We start from the raw sequence: 25,450 nt of genomic DNA, 5'->3' as shown, positions 1-25,450 counted from the left end.
TCAACTGTATCAATCGTAGTAATTAAGTATGAACCTTAGTAAGCGATGTTGATTTCTATTGATCCAGAAAAGGCATGTTTTAACATATACTAATTTTCTTTAACACTTTAAAATTACTTTGCATGTTACATATTTTAAGTAGAGTGTGTAAGTAAACTGTAGACTATAGACAAATGAAAATTGATTTTAGTTTATAGATTTAACTTTGTCTCTAATTTCCCTTTTCAGCCACTTTGTCTGACAGCTTCAAAATTTGTAGCACATCTTATTAATCAAAATGTGGTAAGTAATTATTTTCAAAATTTGGTGCCATTCAGTGGCATTAGACCGTCTTTGTTTTGACTTACAGTCCTTCAGAAAAGTATCTTGAATGATATTTTAATTTTAGAACTATAATAAATGCATTTTTTAATGTAAAGAGGAACCCAGGACAAGTGTTAGTAAATTAATCAAACTCTTAATACTCTACATGGTTATTTAACTGCATATTTTTCCTTCAAAGACTATAATGTGTTTTTATTTTAAAAGTTGCTATTTCTTTTCTTTTCTCTGTACCTAGTGTTCAAGGAAACCTCACAGCTGATATTCTTTAAAAAATGCTATTCCCCACAACTGCATATATATGTGTATATTCATATGTATAACTACATGGTATATGTATATATTCATATATTCTTAGAATCATCAAATATTGTGTACTAAATAATTTTAATCTGTTTTCAGTGCAGACATTTATCATTTTATTACTTAGTTTTTGTGTTTGTTTCTTTATCGCTGCTCGAGAGTTTGGGTTTGTTATGTTAAGTTAGGTTCTGTGTCACTCACTCACTCCTGTCTGACTCTTTGCAACCCCATGGACTGTAGCCCGCCAGGCTCCTCTTTCCCTGGGATTCTCCAGGCAAGAATATTGGAGTGGGTTGCCATTCTCTTCTCCAGGGGAAAGTGAAAGTTGCTCAGTCTTTTCTGACTCTGCGATCCCGTGGACTGTACAGTCCATGGAATTCTCCAGGCCAGAATACTGGAGTGGGTAGCCTTTCCCTTCTCCAGGGGATCTTCGCAACCCAGGGATTGAACCCAGGTCTCTTGCATTGCAGGTGGATTCTTTACCAGCTGAGCCACATTTTAAAAATGAAAACAGTAAAATTGCTCTTGTCCATACTCACAGTTTTCCTTCAGATATGTATTATTTTTAAAAATTATATCTATAAATAAGAGGAACAATTTTGAAGTCACACTTAATCTAATTTCTCTAACATTTAATAATATTTTAATTCTTTGCTACATGAAATTCTGGTACTCACTTTAAGAAACCTTTTAGATTTTAACCTAGTCATATTATTACAATGATAATTTTCTACTTAAGATCACTGAAACGTAATTTTACATGTCTGTAAACCTAATTTCACAGACTACAACAGCACAGATATGTTTCAGTTTTTGAATATATATTACTTGGAGATATTTTTGGCATTGACATAAACCAGTTAGAATGATAAGTATTTTGCATCTTCCAAACTGCGGTACAGGGCAGTATTTTCTTGCCTCTAATGAAGGATTGTTCAACCTTGTCTGTCTTCCCAAAATAAAAGCAGTGTGTATTTTTGATATTGTGCTAGATGTGAAGAGGATGTTTTCCTAAGTTGTCTTTCCATCTTAAGTAAGAGTCTAGTTTTTAAAAGGAATATGTATGGTCTTTTAAACACACTTCCTAAGTCCATTTTCTTTTACAGCAAAGCTTCTCTATAAACTTTTGTTCCCTCTCTACTTGGCGTTGTTTATAAAATTCTAAACTTTGACCATGGCCAGTGTAGAGTTTGATTTAAATAAAAATAGAAGTAAAGCATTCAAAATTGTCATTGAATGCTATAAACTATAGAAAGAAATTTTCTGAGAAAATTAGTATTCATGTAATTTAAGAACTATTTGCTGACAGAATTGCTGAGAGAATGAATTGGGAAATGGATATAGAGTTGTGATCATGGAGAAGGATATTATAAAAAGAATCATGTTACTTTTCTTTGTATAGTAGTTATGAAAATATCTCAGATTAAAAATTAGTAAATGACTTTAACTTCTATTTTGAGGTTAATTACGACATTTCCTAAAGATAATGTATCTTTCCTATATAGAGAGTATAAGAGGAATATTTCTCCTAGAGATAAATCATCTAGTTCTATCCAGTGTAGTAAATTAAGATTTTTGGAAAAATCATCAGGAAATTCTTTGCAGATGCATGATGGAAGTGAAAAAAATTGTATCCCATATTTGGAGTATTCTTATGTACATTATGAAACTTTGCTCATCATATGTACAATATCATCACTGTAAAAACTGGATCTACCAATTTTTAAAATTAACATCAGTAGTAGATCAATACATGTGAAAGCATTTTGTATGTCTTCTTTCTATTCAAGGCTCATGAAGTTTTATGCTTAGAAATGCTTACTTTGCTTCTGGAAAGACCAACAGATGACAGCGTTGAAGTAGCTATTGGTTTTCTTAAGGAATGTGGTCTCAAATTAACACAAGTGTCACCAAGAGGGATCAATGGTAAATATATATCCTTGGTTTGAGATTGAGCTTTTGTTTGAGTATTATTATATGTAGTGCTTATTTTATTTTCTTTGTGTTTAACTTTAGCTATATTTGAACGCCTTCGAAACATTCTCCATGAGTCTGAAATTGACAAAAGGGTTCAATATATGATTGAAGTGATGTTTGCTGTAAGGAAGGATGGATTCAAGGACCACCCTGTTATCCTAGAAGGACTTGATTTAGTGGAAGAAGATGATCAATTCACCCATATGCTTCCTCTGGAAGATGACTATAATCCAGAAGATGTTCTTAGTAAGTCAGGGATGGGCATTGGGAAGTGGCATACAAACAAATGTCATTATTGAAAATAAACACTAACTTAACTTGTGTTTATTTATTTTTGAGATGTTTTCAAGATGGATCCTAATTTTATGGAGAATGAAGAGAAGTACAGAGCTATTAAGAAGGGTATGTAGAACTTTAAAAAATAATTTCCTTTTAAAAGAAGAAGTTTACTTAATTGTATGATACTGATAGAATGGTATAGATCACTCTGACCCTTGCCTATTGAAATCTTTTCTCTATGAAGCCGTTCTCTTTTCACCATTTGCCCATGCATTATTTTTCTTTCTAGTGCTTATCCACGGTACTGTTGTTGCTGTTGTTTAGTCTCTGAAGTCATGTCAGAATCTTTTGCAACCCTATGGACTATAGCCCACCAGGGAAGTCCTATCCATGGTTCAGTTCAGTTCAGTTCAGTCGCGTCCGACTCTTTGCGACCCCATGAATCACAGCACGCCAGGCCTCCCTGTCCATCACCAACTCCCGGAGTTCACTCAAACTCATGTCCATCGAGTCGGTGATGCCATCCAGCCATCTCATTCTCTGTCGTCCCCTTCTCCTCCTGCCCCCAATCCTTCCCAGCATCAGAGTCTTTTCCAGTGAGTCAACTCTTCGCATGAGGTGGGCAGAGTATTGGAGTTTCAGCTTTAGCATCAGTCCTTCCAATGAACACCCAGGATTATCTCCTTTAGAATGGACTGGTTGGATCTCCATGGTATTACTTCATTTTAAATTATTTAACTCATTTTCCTTCTCCTCTTTCTCTATTTAATTATGCAGCTCTTCAGCTTCATCCCTCTTAAGAAATATCCGTGTATTACAATGGCCGTTATTTAACTTCACTTCCACTTAAGATTTGCTGCTTAAATTGCCACCAATTTAGTATTTGATTAAGTGCTATACTGTATTATAAAGTTCTATACTTCATTATTTCTTGAGGGCAGGTTTATATCTTTCTTATAAAATCAATCACGGTAGCTTAATATATTTAATGGATAAATTGATTATTATCATTTGTACATCATTAGTATACCTGGCGTGCTGTGATTCATGGGGTCGCAAAGAGTCGGACACAACTGAGTGACTGAACTGAACTGAGTATATCATAAGCACTGTTTGTATACATATTGGTTTGTATTTTGTTTCTGCCATTACTAGCTAAGTCACCTAGAGTAAGTTACTTGTTTGTGATAAGAGTAAATGTTTGTGTAAGGATAAATAAAATACAGTACTTTATATTACCACAGAGCATATATTTAGACACTGGTACTGTGTTGTTTTTTTTTTAATACATGTGTCATTGTTTTTCTTCTAAAGCTAATATTCAGAGCTACTTACATCATTCTGTTATATAATTATTTATATTATTTTACATATGATACTTCTATAATAATTTTATAAGTTTATTTCCCTTGAGTTGTGGTTTTACCTAACAAATACTTACAGCTCTGAAAGCTCCTCGGAGGAGAGAGCAGAGATGTAGAACTCTGTCATTCCTGCATTCTGTGCTGTAATCGTGCTTGGAAGTAGAATGTTGAAGGGGAAGTAAAAGTGTAAGAAGCTTCCCATTTTATACATTATCCTGAAATCTGGTACAGTAGGGACATTTCACTGCAATAGCCAGATTCCTTTTTCTCTAATAAATTTAGTTTCCAAACATAGAGAAACCCCTTCGATCTATTTTCTTCTTTTCGTATGAATTTCTTTTTCTATAGTCTCCCTGCTATGCAGGCATGCTAAGTTGCTTCAGTCGTGTCCGACTCTGTGCGACCCTGTGGACAGCAGCCCACCAGGCTCCTCCATCCACAGGATTCTCCAGGCAAGAATACTGGAGTGGGTTGAATTTCCTTCTCCATGGTCTCCCTAAAAGATACCAATAATTTTGTGGAATTCTTGTTATACCTGGTATAGAGGTTTTTTTTTTTTTTCCTTTTTTTATACTTGGGAATTCCCCATCCATTTCTTTATTAGGTTCTTGGCAGTTGGCCAAGAAAGTCATACTTTTCTTTACTACAGCATTCCTTAAACTCTGTGGTCTCAAGATCCCTTTATACTCTTAAAAATTACTGAGAATTCCAAAGAGCTGTTGTTTATGTGGGTTATATCTACTGACATTTACTTACTAGAAATAAAGAATACTATGTCATTTCAAAATAACAGTAATAAACCTAGTACGTATTTGCAAAAGTTACATGTTTTTATAAAAATAACTATGAACAAAGAAATTTAAGAAAAAGAATGGTATGCTTTAAATATTTTGTGCAATTTAGTGTCTGGCTTTTATGGGAAACATTTGAATTCTCATATTGCTTCCTATTTCAATCTGTTGCAATAGGTTGTTTTGATTGAAATATATGAAGGAAATTTAACCTCACCATAGAAATGTAGTTGGAAAGCAAAGAGTATAGCCTTTTCAGAATTATAATTGTGTATATTTCTGTTTAACACTATTCCAATTAAATATTTAATAGCTAGTAGTTTCTTAATGATTTAATTGCACTGTGAAACCTGAAATTATATCCATTAATTTTCCTATTTTGTTAACATTAAAATCTGTTGGCCTGTCACTTTGAATGGATCTTTTATCCAAGCATGATTTTGTAACATGTTTCCTCAGTCATTTGGAAAATACTGATGCACTAAATTATTCACATCTTCCAAGTATTAACGTATTAACGTTATCAAAGTTAAATTGACACATTAATATATTCTCAAGAAATCACATTTATTCATATTACCACCTGTCTCTATCAGAAAAATCTTAACGTTTTGGGAAGCTGTCAAGCTCATAAGAATAGATATGTGTTTTCCAGAATTCTGATTTTCTCTTGAAAACTCATTTGATCATTGTGGCAAATATCTGAAAATAACTGTTGGTTATTTTCCTTGAAATAACAGTATTACTTTGTTTATATTTTAGAAATTATCTGGTAAATACCTAATAACTTGTTTGTTTGCCATTCTTTCAAGTAAAAATGAAAAATATAAGTAATTCATCTTGCACCTCTGTCATACAAGTGTTTTTCCTTGATATAACCATCACCATTGTGCATTTGTCTTTTAACAGAAGTGCTATGTATATAAACTTCGTATTTTCTTACTCAGACTACTATAAATGCCCATACTCAAGGGCTAATACTTAACCAAATTAATAATTTTATATTTTTTCTTCAAGGGCATTCTTAAATGAAACTTTTTTCCTACTACAGTAGTGTGGCAGTAAAAAGTACAGTGAGTGCCTGTACAGCTTGATGCCTTGATTGTGCTCAGGATGCAGCAGGTTTTAACTCCTGTTGCTGTTGCTTTTGCATCTTTATTTCAGATGTCAGCACGGTGAAAAGACAGATAATATTTCAGTATTACTATGAAAATAGTTTGACCTACAGACCACCTGGCATGTCTCAGTGATTTCCTCCAGGATTCATAGACCATCCTTGGAAACCACTGCTTTATTTAGTTAATAAAATCCAGTTGTCATTGTCTAAATGATCTTAGTAAGTAGATCCTAAAGGGAAGGGCTAGGAAAGGATGATGTAAACAGCTAGACAATCCATTTGACCTTCATTCTTTCATAAAATGTTCTCCTAGAGTTGGCATTAAAAAAATGACCGCAGCAGGAAGTGGGCACAGCTTTAGTAATTAGCACCTTAGAGTGACCCAGGTGTACTTGTGTTTTAGGTCTTACAGCATTTGGGAAAACAGCAGGAGTGCCGGTCTTCCTCCTGTTGAATACTAAATAGTTGCCCCTTTTAAAGGTCTGTCTGAACCACATTATGTAATGATAAACTAGACACTGCAGATCATTTCTTGAAGTCACATTGGTTAGAAATATTCTTGAAGAGATCTGTAGGTCAGCTAAGGGCTGAAGGACAACTCTCCATTTTTGTAAAATGACTTGTTTCTCTAGTATGTGGGTTTCTGCTAACATTATTACATCTGGCTCCTGATTTAGACTATTTAGTTAAATATAAGGTAATTAGAATTTTCCTAAAAATTAGTTGACTCCAAAACTGTATTAAGTCTGATTATAATAAAAATGCAAAGGGGGATTGTTGGCCAGGTTTGTAAAATCTTTTGTCAGACTGATGGAACACATACCATTGGGCAAAATATGATTCTAGTTTTTGTCGTTTGTTATTGTTAACATGATGATAGACCTCATGGAGGCTTTTACATCACAATTTTGAACAGTTCTGAATGTGAGTTGTATTTTAAGAAATGATAGTCCAATGAAGTGCTTATCTTACCGTTTTTTTTAAAGGTCTTTAGACTTCCATTTCTATTGCATATATGAAAATCCTATTGATTAATTATAATGTTCTACTTAATAGGTATACATTTTAATAAAAATCTTACTACTATTTAAATTTCATTCACTACCTAAATATGTTAGTCACTCAGTCATATCCAACTCTTTATGACCCTATGGACTGTAGTCTTCCAGGCTCCTCTGTCCATGAGATTCTCCAGGCAACAATACTAGAGTGAGTTGCCATTACCTTCTTCAGGGAATCTTCCCGACCCAGGGATTGAACCTAGGTCTCTCTCATTTCAGGCAGATTCTTTACTATCTTAGCCATCAGGGAGTGAATACTAAATTATGTATTATTTTTTTTTCTGTCTTTTTTGTCTTTCAGAAAGCTTTCTTAGGCTAAATTCTTGTGTTCTATTGCTCATCTTTGCTTTTTATAATAGATTTATCTTCTTTCTGGTGATGACCTAGTAATACTTTGACTATATTCTCCATTATGCTAATTTCTCTTCCTAATTTATCGTTCCAATGCTCCTGCTCTTTTGGAAAACCTTCATCTAGTTTTTCTTTGTTCTTCTCATCCCTTGCTTATTTCACGGCTGCTTTCTATCTGGCAGGAGAATTATACTTATGGTTTTCTCTAGTCTAATTAGTTACAATGCTCTCTGTATACCTAGGTAATAACATGAGACCTGTGTGATCATCCTTGTTGGTTGACAAACTCTTACACCACTGTGGGTTGTAGTGAACTGAGAATTATCTTCCCAGAATGAGATATTTATATCCCTTGCTCATTCATGTTTTCCTAAACTTAACTTTGTTCTTTTAGAAATTCTTGATGAAGGAGATAGTGACTCAAACACAGACCAAGATGCTGGAAGTAGTGAAGAGGAGGAGGAAGAAGAGGAGGAAGAGGGAGAAGAAGATGAAGAAGGTAAAAGTGTAGCTGCAAATAAAATTGTAAAATATTCTCCCAGAATAATCTGCTGTATTCCTCTAAACAGTGATTCTTAATCTGTGGAGTATTGGGAGAGATGGTACTGTTATCTAGTGGGTGAAACCAAGGGAGGTATTAAACATCCCATGAGTCACAGGATTGCCCCTCATAGCAAGCCCAAAATATCAGCATTGGCAAGGTTGAAAGAGCCTGCTTTAAAAGTATGAAACAAGGAAATTCATTTTTTAATACCACCATAATTTAAATTTGATGTTTTATGACTTTGATTATGAACTATGAAAGAGGTGTATTCATGTTGAGTGCATGTGATTTATGTTACTGTGGCGTGAATGTGACAGATGCAAGTGACTAGATATTTGCTCTTCATTTTGGAAAAATAGATTGGGGAAGCCAAAAGCTATATTTGTACAGAAGCAGGCATGATGTCCTTCCTCTTCAGCTTTGATTATATTATTTCATAGGAAAATAAGCTCAGAACTTTACTTTGGTTAAGTCTCCATTAAAACCTCAGAATATATATACACTGGTCACCACTTGCTTATGTTACATATTTGAAAATATTAAAAGTATAACTTTCCCTTCTAGGGCATAATATATTTTAGTTCTGTCTTAGAGTATAGTAGATCTTCTACAACATAATTTATAAAAATATGTTTAATTTTTTCCAGTGTCTTTTTCATTTAAAGTGTCTCTTAACCAAGTTAACATTTAACTTTAGAATTTGTCTTATGTGAAAATACAGTTCAAATAAAAACTATTAAATGTTTATAAAGTTTTCATGCATCAGATAGATAAAATTTCAACAAATATTCATATTTGTATTGGACCCATGCAACCTATCATGATGATCCAGTGTTCTGTGAACCTGAATTTCTATCCATAATTTATAGTTCTTCCAAATTATCAAGATAATTGTTTATAAACATAGAAATAATGTTTTCCCTAATAATAGCTTAAGTGTAGCCTTTTATGATGTCTAAATGAGCAGGTGACCCAGAAACAAAAGTAGTTTTCTTGGTTTGGCTCTGGACTTCTTTGAGCTGACAAAACTTATTAACATACTCTAAGATATGGCAAAAGACTAGAAATAGTTGTGTTGAATTCTATAAATATCAATACTAACTTACACTGTAGAAGAGAATATTATATTAACTCATAGATTCTAAAAAGATTATCGAAAACATTACTATAAAGGGATACATTTTCAGTTCTTCATTTATTTTTGTAGTTTTATAATTTTGTTATGTTTAATTTCAGGACAAAAGGTGACTATTCATGACAAAACAGAAATTAATCTAGTCTCATTTCGTCGTACCATTTATCTTGCTATTCAATCAAGGTAAGATACGGTAGCTCAGTTGATCCTAGGTTTTGACAGGGGATGGGCAGGAAGATTGGATTTTTAGAATCTGGTAACAAAACTGGATACGTAGTTGCAGGGATTCTCCAACTGCTTGCCTCTCTTCCACCATTCCAACTCCCAGATTGTAGATTCCTACTGTTTTTAGGAATCTACAGGAGCAATTTGTCTTTACTTTTAACTGTTACCTAGTTAAAATTTAAGTTATGTCACTTCTTATAATTAAATATCACTAACAATCAGAAAACATTTCTGTTACAGAGTTAGCACAGTATTGTGTAGTGGAAATTTAATGTTTTATTTTTTTCTAATTTGCTTTCTAACTCTGGCTCTAAACAGAGAAACTCTTGTGATATTTGGACACTGATTTGTTGTGGAGATGGAAATGAATGTGAATGGAAGTAGGAAATAGATTTAGGAAGGTTTTAAGGACTCTTTGAAAATAATATTAAGCAAGAACTGCTATGATGTCATGAAAACAACCTTTTCCCTTTGAAGGCTGTGAGGTTAGTTTTAAAGAGAAATAAATGAAAATCCTAAATGCTGAGTACATCTGTTTTCCATGGGAATCAACCTATTGATTTAGTGGGCACCAAGTTTATATTTTACAGTGGAGAAGGAATATTTTCCCTGTTTTGTTTTGTTACTAGGTTTTGTATATTTCCATTTAGTATGATGTAATAGCAAAAATGATTCATAAGTAGGAGTCATCTTGTTTTCAGTCTGTCTGAAAAGTTTTTGGCTTAGATTCATCTTCAAAAAGAGAAATGTTAAACAGTAAAACGTTAGTTAGAAATTTTTTTGCTTTACCCTTATGCGTTTCTTTGCCTTTCACATGAAAGAAAAAAACTAATATTTTCTTATACAAACTTAAAAGTGGATAATGAGAAATTATTGTTATAAGAAGCTATTCTTAGAGTTTTAGAGTTTGATCTTTTGTCCTTTTTTTAAGAAATTCAATGGTAATCAGTTGTAAAGAGCAGATTCATTGTTTTAATATTGCTGTTAATATTAACTTTGAAGAGTCACAGTGGAGCTCTTTGTATGACTATTTTAAAGAAACTTTATTTCTTAGGTGATCTAACCTTGATAATAATAACCTCTGAATCACACAAAAATATTTGAAAAACTAAAACATTAGACAAGTGACCGACACTTATATATAGTGCTACCAATTCTAGTAATAGTACAATAAATACTGTCTTATATGTTATTTGTTAAATGTTCTCAGCCCCTAAATGCCTAGTAAAAATAATTTTAGGAAGTAAACACAACTTTGATAAAAAAGGTATTTAAGGACATGGTTGGGAGATTCAGGGAATGGGATTATAAAACATAAAAATGTTATCAAACAAATATTCTAGATGAATAAGTAATATTGTTGGTCATTAAAACAGCTAAAGTGTTTTTTTTTTAAAGCAACATTGCTCAGTAGTAATGATGATTTCAATTAGATACACAGAAAGATTTTTGGTGGAAATTTAAATTGGTGCATTCCTTTTTGAAAGCCTTTTGGTAGCATGAATCAGTGGCTTAGTTTGATTGCCATTTGACCCTTCTTTTTCATTATATTTCTTAAAGAAATGCATATTGACAGAGAATTACACACTATACAGAGAATACAGAGTATATAGAGAATACAGAGAATTGTTCAGTGCAAAAAAGAGAAAAATCATATTGCTTAATATGAATAATCAAAGTGTTCTCATGTTTAATGCCAGTATTAAAAATTAGGTTAATGGAGAATTAGTATTGATGTGGGCAAGTGGTCTGATTTAATGTTAGTTGGGGATTAAAAACTAATAATATAGAGTATATGGCACTATGCTAATAGCATTATCTTAATTGTATAAGTAGGTGTGCAGGTTCTAGAAATAATACACTAATGTATCAACAGTGATTATTTTGAGAGGAGGTTGGATTATTTATATAAACTGTTCACTTTTGGAAATCTTGTGAACAAAACCAAGTTCTGGTGACTGAACTGTTTGGGGATTTTATTTTTTTAATTTTCTTACCTTTTATACTTGTTGACTGACCTCACCAATACTCTGATCTTTTTACTGTTCTGGCTCCTTAAACAGTCTTATTTTATTTATTCAAACATTGAACTACACAGTTAACTTTACTGTTAAAAATTGGACCTTCCGGGTTGTTCTTGGTTTTAAGTGATGTTCCAGTCTGATGTTGTATTACTGGAGTAATGTCCTTAACAATTTGAAGTTTCTTAGATTGGAGACATCAACAAACCATTGAAAACTGGCATTATGTAAAATCTATTTTCTTTACCCTTCCCTCAGTCACTGTTAATTCTGGAATATGTTTGGTTTAAAATAGTAAGCAAAGTTAATAATTTCTTTAATATTTACATTTAGTGCAGCTTCAAAACAATCATGGTAGGGAAGTCACCTGATACTTTTCAAGTAAAACAAGAACAAGGAAAATACTGTCATACTTTCTCTTTGATTCTTCTCTTATTAGACAAAAGGAAAGTTGTGAAAATTTTCCATGAACTACTTGACTTGTTTTTCAGAAATTACAGGATTTTTTTCCTAAATACTAATTCTGTGTTTTAAAAAATAAAAACTAGAAAATGTCACATTTTTAAAAATACTTTTTGGTATTACTGTATTATTGAAGTTTATCAACTACAGTTAGCTATTTTAATCTTACTAGTTATTATTTAATATTATGTGTTATGAAAGCTCTTTCTTGATAGATTTCTTTTTTTCATTTTTAGTTTTTTTTTAAAATTCCATTCTACCATCCCGAATTATTACCCTTTTGTGCTTGTGAAACCCAATAAGTAATAGAAGCTGAGGATTACTGATGAACTATAAAACTAAATTCATTATCATTATATTTCAGTGGGTGATTATTTTATATTGCTGTTATCACAAGATACTGGCATTATTCCTGAATCAAGTTCACACTGAGTTTGATAATTCTCTAAGTAAAGCATATTGAAGATATTTTTCATGCAATTTATATGAATGTTGTACAAAAACAAATTCTTTTCTTTGTAAGTGATTTTAGTTATTTACTGATTTTATACTAACTTTCTATATAGTGTAAAAGCCCTATGTTTGGGTATGAATCAAGGTAACTTGTAAGTGTGGTGATTAAGTTCTGGATGTCATGCTGGGCTCTTGAAACATCTTTTACCTCTTCCTAACTTGGATCAGGGAGAAGTGGAAATATTTAGCAGTATAATAAAGATTTGTCTGCTTTCTATGTCTTATGAATTTGTAGATTCTGGACTTTTTATATAAATGAAATTATGCTATATGTGGTCTTTATGTCTGACTTCTTTCACTTAGCATCAGTCAAGGTCCCCCATGTCATAGTATGTATCAGAACTTCATTCTTTGTAGAGTTAAAAACCTTATATTTTTTATATATACAATACAGTAATATGAAATTATAGAAGAAAATTTTTAGACAATTATTAGAGTAAGAGTCTTATATATGAAAGAGTGCTACAGTTTAAACATGCTGCTATTTTTAACCTAACATTGGGACCATTTTATCTCTACAGTTTAGATTTTGAAGAATGTGCTCACAAGTTACTAAAAATGGAGTTTCCTGAGAGTCAAACAGTAAGTTAGTACTTTTTTTCTATTAGGAAGTATATATATATATATATGTTATAAAATATATATATGTATGTTATAAAAATGTTTAAGATAGTTAATAGGTTTTATGAATCAGTAACTCATTGCTTCATATATGCTGCTCATTCCAGTGATTTAAATCAGCTACTCGTTTGAGGTGTGAGAAAAGGAGGAAGTCTCTCTGAACCACCACACTTTACACAGGTTTCTGAGTAGTTGCCTATAAATCAAATGGTGCCTTAAATACAATAGGAAGTTTGTTCTTTAATGAAGTACCTGGTCCATATACCTTATGCACTAAAGCATTCTTTTGTCATAGAAGCTGTAAAGATCACCATACTTGTTGTTACATTACTTGAATTGGATATAGAAGAACCTGTTCCATTTTTTTTCATTCATTCATTAATTCTTTTAACAAAACGTATTCGGCATATATGGAGAAGGAAATGGCAACCCACTTTGTAGTCTTGCCTAGGAAATCCAATTGACAAAGTCTGAGCCTGGTGGGCTACAATCCATGGTGTCGCAAAGAGTTGGACATAACTTAGCAACTGAGCACATTCAGCATATACTGTATGTCAGGTATTCTGTAAGTGTCAGGGATTCAACTATCCATAAAGTGCATTTTAGCCCCCTCTTAGCCATGGGACTCATAGCCTTATAACTCAGTACATAACACTGAACTGTTCAAAATATCATGGAACCCTTATACCATGGATAATAAAGGTTATATTGTAGAGATTATCTTAGTTTTTGTTTTTTTTTTTTCTAATTCTTTCCTTATGTATATTGTCCCTGCCCATTTATATTTTGGATGCTTGGAATTTGGAGCAAAGGCTTTCAGGGTTTGGTTTTTACATCTTGATTTACATATAGTAGACTCAGCACAGGTCCAGAGTGAATGTATCAGCTCTAATATGCTGTTCGATTTCTAGTTCTTCTAAAAGATCTTGACTGTCTCAGCTAAGTTAACATTACATGGAAGTCCTTTGACTTAAGACCTTAAACATGTTCTGTTACAGGGATTGGCATACTGTGGTCCAGGCCCACTGCCCATTTTTGTTAATAAAGATTTATTGGAGTACAGCCTTACCATTGGTTGATGTGTTGGGTGTGATTGATTTTGCCCTGTGGCAGCAGAAGTGACTAGTTGCAGCAGAGAACATGCGGCCACTAACAGCCTGAAATACTTGCTGTCTGGTCTTTTCTGGAAAAAGTGTCCCAATCTTTGTTTAAGAATGTAGATTAGTTCTTGAAATGCCATGGTATGGAATTTTGAGAAGAGATTATTCTTTGCAAATTAAAAAATATATTTTTCCCTCTTAAAATTTATGTATTGATATATTAATAATAGTGTCCTTATATGTATTACGGGTATACTTGATGTCTTATCATTGGAAGGGAATAAATTAGTGAATTAACCTTTAAAATCATAAGTGAAACTAAAGTTATGGTATGATCTTGTCTCATTATTTGCTGAATATAATTGTTATTTAAAATGTTATTGATGCAGGGGATAGTTGTTCTAGAACTTCACTGTTAATTTTTCCTTTGAAACCACAGACAAGAATATTTATTTTTCCCTCATATCTGAAGGATTATTTGCTAGATAAGATCATTCTTGCTAGAAATTTTTTTTTTACTTCATGTCGAATATGGCTTTTCACTCTCTCTGGCCTGTAGCATTTGTGCTGAGAACTTCAACATACTTTGATAACATTTGGAAGAGTATCTTAGTGCGTCTGTTTTCATGCACTCAGAAGAATCTCCTAAAATCACTATGATATTTAATTAAAATATTAAAATATTTAATTATTTTTGCCACAGGGAATAACTCTTATAATTGCATTTAGTCTCAGAAAGGAAGTAATTTGTTTTGCAGGTTGTGCTGAATTTTTTAGCAGTGCTATAGCGTATTACCATGTTATATTGTTTAAAACCTGATTAAGTGTTACGTTATTGTAAGATACGGTGTCTGTAGAAGTTGACAATGCATTTTAAGATATTGAATTAATGTTGTGTGGCAGAACTCAGAAAAGTTATTTAGGTTTTTTAGTACTATATTAAATTTTGACAAAGTACATCTCTTCAGAACTTAGACATTTATAAACATTTTAATTGAGGCAACTTATGACTAACCTTTAAAAAAATAATATAGCAGTATAATTACATCTAAAAATAACCATATATTGTGAAGAGAAGCCTTTCATTTGATAGTTTTATAAGTAGATTATCAGATTCTCTAATAACGCTGTTCAATAGAACGTTTTGCATTGATGAAAATTTTCATATTCTTTCCTTTTTAGTACAGTGGCAACTATACTTGTCACATGTGGCTTCTGAGTACTTAAAATGTGACATATGACTAAGAAACTGAAATCTGAATTTTACATAATGTTGAGTAATTTAAATTTAAATGGCTATATATTGCTAGGGGCCACCACACTGGACAGAACAGTTGTAAAGTGTTCTGTGCTTCTTCAGGGTCCCCCTTCCTTCATGCACATGAATCAGTCATGTCCGACTCTTTGTGACACCATGGATTGCGGCGTGCCAGGCTTCCCGGTCCATCACCAACTCCCAGAGCTTGCTCAAACTCATGTCCATCAAGTCAGTGATGCCATTCAACCATCTCATCCTCTGTTGTCCCTTCTCCTCCTGTCTTCAATCTTTCCCAGCGTCAGGGTCTTTTCCAGTGAGTCAGTTCTTTGCATCAGGTGGCCAAATTATTGGAGTTTCAGCTTCAGCATCAGTCCTTGCATTGAATATTCAGGACTGATTTCCTTCAGGACTGACTGGTTGGATTTTCTTGCAGTCCAAGGGACTATCAAGAGTCTTCTCCAACACTACAGTTCAAAAGCATCAATTCTTTAGCACTCAGCTTTCTTTATAGCCCAACTCTCACATCTATAGCTTTGACGAGATGGACCTTTGTTGGCAAAATAATGTTTCTGCTTTTTAATATGCTGTCTAGGTTAGACATAGCTTTTCTTCCAAGGAGCAAGTGTCTTTTAAATTCATGGCTGCAGTCATCATCTGCAGTGATTTTGGAGCCCAAGAAAATAAAGTCTCTCACTGTTTTGTTTCCCCATCTATTTGCCACAAAGTGATAGGACCTGATGCCATGATCTTAGTTTTCTGAAGGTTGAGTTTTAAGCCAACTTTTTCACTCTGGTCTTTCACTTTCATCAAGAGGCTCTTTAGTTCATCGATTTCACCATAAGGGTGGTGCCATCTGATGTCATCTGGATGGTGTCATCTGGTGGTGCACATGGATATTTCCAGTAAATGCACATTTTCCTCATTTTAAAAAATATGTATAATAATTGCATATTAATAGGTTGTATCTCATGTTATCAAAGGACAAAAATGTCAGAATTCCTAATTGAAGATATAAAGGTAAAATAAAAGTGAACTGAAAGAGTATATAGTATATTTTATAGGCTTGGTTTCTGTTCATAGAAAGCAAATACATTACAGTTAATGTATTTATAAAAAATTACTTTTAAACTTTCTGATAAGAAGTTTTATAGATCTTTAGTCAGTTTAGCAGTACTCAGAGTTAGGGTTATTCTCTTTTTCATTTTGTTTCCATTGATTTGTCCATATTTCCTGAGTTTCATCATCTATGAAATTGCTGTAATTGATAAATATTTCATTAGGGTTATTTCAGGAATTAAATAATATTTATTCATTATAAGTAATTTGTGATGTTGGTATTTCCCGATCTTGGATTAACTCTTGCATTTCATAGTTCAACAGAATTTTCACAAAGGAGTTTTCAAGACACAAAAATAACTGATTGGACAGTGTGTGGAAAGAGCAGTTATGGAATGATTCCATCTATTTATTTAGATTCATCTGTGGACAGAGCTATATACGTAACATTTATTTTGAGGCTAAAAATCTTACCCACAAAGGTCTTTCTTGTTGTTGTTCTTTTAAATATATTTTCTTATCAACAAGGTGGCCATTATGTTAACATTGAAGTTGTGCCCATTTATGCTCTGTAAAGACTCACCACATTTTGCTTTTTCCATACTGACAAAATATATTCTTGATGATCCGGTTTAATGTTGTATTGGTGGTCTGTATTTAAGATTTCTGTATAGAATCTTTTTAGAATGCAATATATATGTTTCTTTTTGTTGATGAATGTTTCCTCTACTAGGTTTTCTTGAAGTGACTCATACTTATATGAGTTTAGAATTTTATAAGCAGCCTAATTAGCATAAATAACATGGAATTTCTGTTAGCCAAACAGAAGACTTTAAAAAACTATAGTCTTGACATAGATTGAATTTTTTGTTTTGTCTTCATAACTCAACTTCACAAAGTTTTATGTTTTTAAAACCTTATTTAAAAATTCAGGCTATCTTTGTCATATTGATAAATTATCACACAGCATGGATTCATTGTGTTTTGAATCATTAATTTTTTTTCCAAACAGAAAGAACTCTGCAACATGATACTTGATTGCTGTGCCCAACAAAGGACATATGAGAAATTTTTTGGCTTATTAGCTGGGGTGAGTTCCGACCTCATTTTTCATGTTGGATTTTGATGAAATCACAAGGGTAATTCTGAACATGAGTAGTGTGAATTAATGTGTCTGCTTTGTTGCCTGTTCTAATATACGAACATATCTCTGCTGAAAACCAGTCATTCTTCGCAACCACAGTTTTCCCGATCTCTGTAGCTTCCTCCCTCCCACTTCCTGTTTGTAGTTTTTTAATGTTACATATCATTCTTCCAGAACTTTGAGGCATTCCATATGCTTTGTAACAGTTTCCCAAAGAGAACAATTAAATGCTGTCTTATCAGAATTTCATAGCAGTTTCTGGTCAAGTACATGTTCAGACAACATAAATAAAGCATGAGCTAAAATAATTTTTTGGATCCAAACTTAACCCATAGAGAAGTATATTTATTTATCTTATATAAATGTGTGTATCTGTGGTGAGCCAAGTGTATAACTTTGTTTTAGCATATAAATCCCAGGTAGGTAGGGGTGGTACAAATTAACTTCTTTTTCAAGCATCCCATTATACAGCAAAGAAGATTGATAGGATATACAAATATTTATTAACTTTTGATTGAATAAAATTAGGATTTAATACACTCATAATGGTGTTGACATTTTTGTTTTTAATAGCGATTTTGCATGCTGAAAAAAGAATACATGGAATCCTTTGAAAGTATATTCAAAGAACAATATGATACCATCCATCGCTTGGAAACAAACAAATTGAGAAATGTTGCTAAGATGTTTGCTCACCTTTTATACACTGATTCACTTCCATGGAGCGTAAGTAGATGCGTCAATATTTGTACTTCTTTCCTGTTATTCTGAAATAAATATTATTAAGTATAACATAGCCATACTTTTCTTATGTAGGCAGTGTACTTTAAAATGACATGTGGAGCAAACGTATACTATAATGGCACTCTTTGAGGTTATATTCATATTACGTGGGGTCAAAAAGCTAACTAAATAGTGTATGAATGTAAGAAATAACATTTTGAATGATATTAATAGTCTGAATGTTACAATGCTTTTTGAAAGCAATGCCTAGGAATGTTTTCAGAACAAACATAGTTTTTTTATAAACTTTTCCGTGTGCAGTCATGTGTGTGCACACTCTTATCCATGTGCAGCAGAGTTTGGTGGCACATGATCCTCTGAGTTACTGCCTGTTTCCTGATGGAGTAACTGTCAGTAGTTCCTCTGGTAAGGACGTGAGAGAAATGACTGTTCTGGCAGGATGTATTTTTCTTAGGCAACACTGAAGTTGGATAAGTGTTTGAGAGGAGTTCCTGTAGTCATAGTTAGAAGAAGGAAAGATACTCTCGATGGGGAAATGTACACTGGATTGGAATTTGAACTGCATTCATTAAGCTACCACTTAATTGTGCAACTACTGTTCATTCAACAACCATGTGTTTAACTCTGTGCCCAGAAAGAGACACTGGGCTTCCAAAATGAGTTATATATGGTCCCTGCTTTCAAGGAGTTTAATACCATATAACAGAAGAGGTAAGATGCCCATGGTAATGATACAGAATAAAAGTGGTAGATTAGACTGAAGGAATTGAAAAATTTGAAAGAAATTATATCCAGGAAGAAAGAAGATCATATTGTAGAATACCACAACCCAATGGTAGAATGAAACAGCATTGTTGAGCTTATAAACACTGGATAGATTTTTGTAATGCTTTAAGTACTAAGTGTGTCCCACCACTTTAATGGGCATTTATAAGCTAACCCAGCAGGCTATTAAACTTTTTACTTTGTTTTTTTCTTCCTTCTATGAGAAAATGAAACCAAAGTTTTAAACAGTTGAAATAGTAAGCTCTTGGAACACGTGATCCATTAAAAACTGGAGGTTACTTTTACTTTTTTTCACCCTAAAATATCTCTCTATGATCTTCAGTTTTTAAGCCCTAGTCTTACTATTCAGAACAAGTCATTCTTGGTCTTTACCTTTCTCACGTACTCTATGCACTGGACATACAATATGATAACATCCGTTTTGATAACTAGGTTTTAGGAGCTAGTAATCTTAGCATTATATGCTAAAGACAGTATTCCTCCCTGCTGTAAAAAGCACATTACTCAGGAAAGAGAATGAACTTGACTTCTGTAGCATCTTAACATTTTGAAAATTTGTATAGAAAAGCAGTCTTAAACTTTCCCAGGTAATAAAATGTATAGCATAATGGAAGATATTTACAGATAATTCTTATTGAAGATAACAAATCATAATTTCAGGGGACACTGAAAGTTAGAGATATTGGTCACTTTGTCTTACCTTTTGAATACCAAAATAGTAATGTCTTTTTTAATTCTAATTTTCAGGTTCTTGAATGTATAAAACTGAGTGAAGAAACCACTACGTCATCCAGTAGAATTTTTGTGAAAATATTTTTCCAAGAACTGTGTGAATACATGGGTCTTCCTAAACTTAATGCAAGATTAAAGGATGAGTAAGTTTATTATTAAATTTTAAATTAAGCACTTTTTTATTTTTACTTTTATTCTCCTGCTTTAACCGTAAGTCCACTCTTAGCTGTAAACATACGTGTTAAGTCCTTAGGACATTCTTCATCTATTAGTCACTCCTCTGACTCTCATGTTCTGCGTGACAGGGGACGACACGAAACTTTTAATGGTCATTTAGTTCAAGTAGAGAAAATGCAGATGTCATGCCTCTTTTAATTTAGTTAGAACATGCAAAATTATTTTTCCATGCTGACTGGAATTTTCCAGTAATGAGTATTTGTAGTTTTATTTCATTTTGACCCTAAGGTTGAGGCTTAGAATGAGAATGTTTTATTATCAGTGGATAACGGTAAACATATACTGGTGAAGGTCAGTCTTATAAGTCGTATAACTGTTTAGATTTTTATGCTGAACTCGGGCTTTGTTCCAGGTCTATTGTGTAATCCCTATTCCAGCTTTCTTTGCAGGTATTCAGATTGCCCATTACCACTTACATTGATTTCTACTCCATTCATGCTCCTGAAATCCTTTCAGTTTTCTCAGTGATCATCTGCCACATCCCCCAGTCTTTCACAGTCCTCATGCGTCTTGACCTCTTGGTCTCACTTACACTGTTGACCACTTGCTCACCGACTCCTCACTTTATTCTCATTCTGCCTTGCTCCTCCTAGTCTCTCTTCTTCGGCCTGCCTCTCTTTTGTTCACCAGAGGTCTGTCCTGAATTCTACATGCTCTGGGCCAGTTCATTTGCTTCTATTAGCTTCATATACTTATTTATTTGTCCTTGTCTACTTGGCAGGCTCTGGGACTCCTTCTCCAACAAGAAGCACTCTGGCCGCTCAAACATTGCCCAGCTTATTAATAATAATAAGCTAATTCATGCCCCCTTACCTCTGTTTCCAGAGCTGGGAATTCCTTCTCTTGTTCTGTCCAGTAAACTCTTAATCATTCTTCTTATATTGTTACCTTTTCCTATGAAAGATGGTTTTTCCTAACTCTGCTGCTTAGTGCACTGAGTGTGTCACTCAAAACCACATGATATTGCTGTTTTTCAATTTGTTCCCCTCCCGAGAAATAGCGATTCCATACAGTCTTCACCCTTGATTTCTCTTGACTGCTTTTCCCCTTCCGCCAGTGCCTTGCACAGTACTGTGTAGACATCCGTGTGTGTGTGTACAACAGAGGAGAGCTTTTTTTATACTTTTCTGTACATACACTCAAATATAAATACGCATAAGTATCCATAGATTTATATGTGTTATATATGTATATGGACATGAGTTTGAGTGAGCTCCGGGAGTTGGTGATGGACAGGGAGGCCTGGCGTGCTGTGATTCATGGGGTCGCCAAGAGTTGGACACGACTGAGCAACTGAACTGATTCTGATTGTTTATGAAAGTTTTTTATAAAAAACCTCCTCTCATATAATTATAGAAATCAATTTAATTTCTTAATTTTGGGCCACACCTCGTAACTTGAGTGATCTTAGTTCCCCTATCAGTAATTGAACCGGGGTGCACGGCAGTGAAAGCACCGAGTCCTAACCAGTGGACCATCAGGGAAATTCCTGGAAGTCAATTTTAGTAAACTATGATTGACCCTACTCATGTCATTTAGATAGCATGCAGCCTGACCTAATCAGTGATTTTTAAATCACTTGCTTATATTTCATTTACTAATTTAATATATAGAAATTCTGAAAAATGACTGTATGAGGATTTTGCCTTTTTATCTCTAAGCATTCTGTTCTCTTTTGTTCATTTTCTTTTTCAGAACTCTACAGCCATTCTTTGAAGGATTATTACCCCGAGATAACCCAAGAAACACTCGATTTGCCATCAACTTCTTTACTTCTATTGGTCTTGGAGGTTTAACGTAAGAATTGTTATCAGAGTTTTATTCAACTTACTTATCTCAAACTTACCTCACAGTTCCTTCGAGGCAGAATCTAACAGTGGTTATGTTTTTAATTAGGGATGAATTGCGTGAGCATCTCAAAAATACACCAAAGGTCATTGTGGCACAAAAACCAGATGTTGAGCCAAATAAATCCTCCTCCTCTTCCTCTTCCGAGTCCTCCTCCTCAGAGTCTGACTCCTCTGCCTCTGATTCAGACAGCAGTGACAGCAGTTCAGAGTCTTCTAGTGAAGAAAGCGATTCTTCATCCACCAGTAGTCAGAGCTCAGCCTCAGGTACTGAAACTCATTTATAATTGATCGTGCTCTTTTCTAACAAGTATGTTGCTGGTGCTGTTTACAAGGGAGGAGAAAATTTGATTGCTTATTTATTTTAGAGTTCACTTGCTTAAAAGCCACAATTAATAATATAAATGATCATCTATCACTGTTGCAGTCTATACTGAATTCAATATTTATAATGTTAGGATTATCTTTTGGAATCCTCTTCATCAAAATGAAGATACTCCATTGGCAAATATTTGTTTGAGTGCTGACTGAAATGCCTTTCATAATGTCTGTCATCTGCTTTGCAGGAGCTTTCCTGATGGTTGTATTTTAAAGAAATTATAATTTTTTAGTATTAACAGTGAAGCTTTATGTTAGTAATTGACACATACCACATATTCAGTGCATGTCTTATAAATGAACAGCCATGTAAATTTTCATAAACCATATCCATGTAGCCAGGACCCAGAACAAGAGCAGCCAGTACCCCAGAAGCCTTCCCTTGTTCTCTCCCCTGCTTAGTACCACTCCTCCCATCCACTGGCTCATGGCAGCTCCTGTTCTGATTTGTAATTCTCTAAATTAGTTTTGCCTGTTTTTAACTTTGGAATTAGGTATTATGAACTCCTTTATGTCTGGTTTATCTTTCAACTTTATGTTTGTGAGATGCAGCCATACAATTGCATTTAGTTATTTTTCATTCATTCTCATTGCTCTGTAGTTTTTCAGTATGTATAAGTATTTCATAGTATATTTAACATTTATCCTTTTTACTCAGTGGAAATTTAAATTTATAAATAGTGTTTCCATGAATGCTATGATACATATCTTTTGGTGACGTGTGTGTGTGTGTGTATGCACATTTCCGTTGGATATGTTCCTAGAGGTGGAATCCCTGGGTTGTAGGGTGTGTGTAGATACTGCTGACTGAACAGCTTTCCAAGAGGTTATTCCAGTTTACACTTCCACTGGCCGTGGATGGGGCTTCCCCAGTGGCTCAGCAGTAAAGAATTTGCATGCAGTGTGGGAGCTGCAAAAGAGGCGGATTAGATCCCTGGGTTGGGAAGATCCCCTGGAGGAGGACATGGCAGCCCACTCCAGTATTCTTGCTTGGAGAATGCAATGGACAGAGCAGCCTGGTGGGCTACAGTCCATAGGGTCACAAAGAATTGGGCACGATTGAAACAACTTAACATGCAGGCAGCCATATATGAGAGTTACAGTAGCTCCCATCTTCACTAACGTTTTAACCATCATTTTCATTTTAGCCATTTTGGTGGGTCTGCAGTGGTATTGCATTGTGATTTTAATTTGCATTTCCTTGATCACTAGTGAGGCTGAGCATCATTTTGTGTATTATTGGCTATTTGAATATTTTCTTTTTGTTAAGGAGTTGTTTCAAGCCTTTTGCCTCCCCCCCCCAACCCTTTCTAAATTATGTTGTCTTTTCTGTTTATTTATAAGTGCCTTTATGTATTTTGGATATGTCTCTTTTGTCACATTATATATTGCGAATAACTAGCCCTGTTCTTGTGTCTTAAGCCCTGTGAGGCAACCGGAGCTCTGCTGGTTTCTTCGCTCAGCAGCAGCCCTGAATCAGCAGATGCTTGCAGGAAGAAGGTGACATCAGCTCACTTCTCTGTGGTTCTGCCTTCTCTCGAATCTTGGCCCTTCTTATCCTCCTTTTGTTTTTGCCAGCTCACTGGTGTCTTCTTTACTTTTTATTTTAAAATAATTTTTGACTTATAAGAAGCTTACAAAAATAGTACAGAGAATTTCCATATAGCTTTCACCCAACTTTCCCTAATGTTAGTATCTTCCATAACTATAGTTCATTTATCAAAATCGGGAAATTAACATTGGGAAAATACTGAATTTCACCAGTTTTTCCACTGATGTCCCTTTTCTTGTTCCAGGATCCTTCTTGCCTTTAGTTGTGTTTCTCTTTAGCCTTCTACATAACCCAGGGTAGCTTCTCTCAGGCTTGGGCTGGTCTGAATGGCCGTGACCCTGGTTAAGTAAGTCCTGTGGTCGCTTCCTGTGCACAGTGTCACTCAGTGTGAGTATCTGTCTGATGTTTTCTCATGATTAGGAGGAGATCATTCATTTTTGGCCAGGATACCATAGAGATGATGTGTTGTTCTTACTGTGCCTTATTGAGGAGTTGATAATATTGGTACGTCTTATAGGTGATGTTAACTGTAATCACTTGGTTACGGTGGTATCTGCTGGACTTTTTCATGGAAACCGATTTTCTCTATAAATGACTGTTATAGGGAGATAATTCAGTACTATGCTTATCTCTTCTTTCTCCTCTTTCAGTCTCCTGTTTTTGCACCCATCTTTGGACCTTATCTGCAACACTTGTTACTATAATTTTGCCAGTCGGTGGTTTTTCTATTTGTCTCTTTTTTCCTAATTTAATAATGAAATTTCTCTTGTAAGAAAGAGTTGTACCCCCTGCATTTATTTATTAATAGTGTTACATATATCAGTGTAGACTCATGGATATTTATCTTATTCTGTGGGTTAAAGTCCAGTGCTGTCGTTTATTTTCTTGTTCAGATCATTTCAGCTTTGGCAATTAGAAGTCCCTTCAAGTTGACTCCTGTGTTCTTTTGACACACTCCCGTCCTTTTTTTCTTGAGCACTTCGTTCCTTATAGCATCTCAAGTCGTTTCAGATCTTTAGTGCCTTTAAATAGCAGATGTTTAGCTTTTGTCAGGCATTTCTAGTTGTTTTCAGCAACATTACTAGTCTTTCACAGTCTTCTTCAGCTTCCTTGGAAGAAGTGCTATAGTAAAGTATTTTTTCAAATATGCCACTTTCTAAAAAGGTCTATGTTGTTTTCCCCAGGGCCAACTCTGCTTTCTTTTACCATAATATCTTAATGTAAATAAGAGAGAGTCTGACTGCCCAAAATGCATGTCATTTCTTGTTTTTTAGTGTGTATTTCAGAGAGGCAGCACTTTTCCTCACAGCCGTATTAGTAGGTTGGTCAGACTAGTCTTTACACACTTGTTTCTCTGCAGAGTGTTTTACATACTATGTGGCATCCAGAATTAGGGGACTCTCAGTGATTTATATTGTTAGAGCAAGACTCCATTTACTCACAGGAAGTTTTATTCTTAAGTTGAAATATACTAACATTGTTCATTTACCATTCACCTCTAAAGAATTTGTTATTTCATGGTACCTGTTTT

At 34.0% G+C, this 25,450-nt stretch overlaps 1 protein-coding gene across 3 annotated transcripts in view; it reads left to right on the top strand.

The window, feature by feature from the left end:
- Positions 1 to 25,450, top strand: part of CWC22 (CWC22 spliceosome associated protein) — a 75,648-nt gene that overhangs the window by 36,867 nt on the left and 13,331 nt on the right. For all 3 annotated transcript variants that reach the window (XM_088830655.1, XM_088830640.1, XM_088830645.1), the window contains exons 8-19: positions 229 to 282; positions 2,415 to 2,550; positions 2,641 to 2,847; positions 2,941 to 3,003; positions 7,959 to 8,063; positions 9,345 to 9,426; positions 12,986 to 13,046; positions 17,512 to 17,589; positions 18,217 to 18,369; positions 19,921 to 20,048; positions 21,838 to 21,939; positions 22,039 to 22,256. In XM_088830655.1, the coding sequence (XP_088686781.1) occupies positions 229 to 282; positions 2,415 to 2,550; positions 2,641 to 2,847; positions 2,941 to 3,003; positions 7,959 to 8,063; positions 9,345 to 9,426; positions 12,986 to 13,046; positions 17,512 to 17,589; positions 18,217 to 18,369; positions 19,921 to 20,048; positions 21,838 to 21,939; positions 22,039 to 22,256 (1,387 nt within the window). The remainder of the gene's footprint in view (positions 1 to 228; positions 283 to 2,414; positions 2,551 to 2,640; positions 2,848 to 2,940; positions 3,004 to 7,958; positions 8,064 to 9,344; positions 9,427 to 12,985; positions 13,047 to 17,511; positions 17,590 to 18,216; positions 18,370 to 19,920; positions 20,049 to 21,837; positions 21,940 to 22,038; positions 22,257 to 25,450) is intronic.

This window comes from Moschus berezovskii, chromosome 2 (assembly GCF_049115385.1).
Source record: "Moschus berezovskii isolate FMDL1 chromosome 2, NW_MosBer_1.0, whole genome shotgun sequence".
Lineage (NCBI taxonomy): Eukaryota > Metazoa > Chordata > Mammalia > Artiodactyla > Moschidae > Moschus > Moschus berezovskii.
Note: the sequence above shows the minus strand (reverse complement) of the source record. Positions and strands in the feature narration are given on the sequence as shown.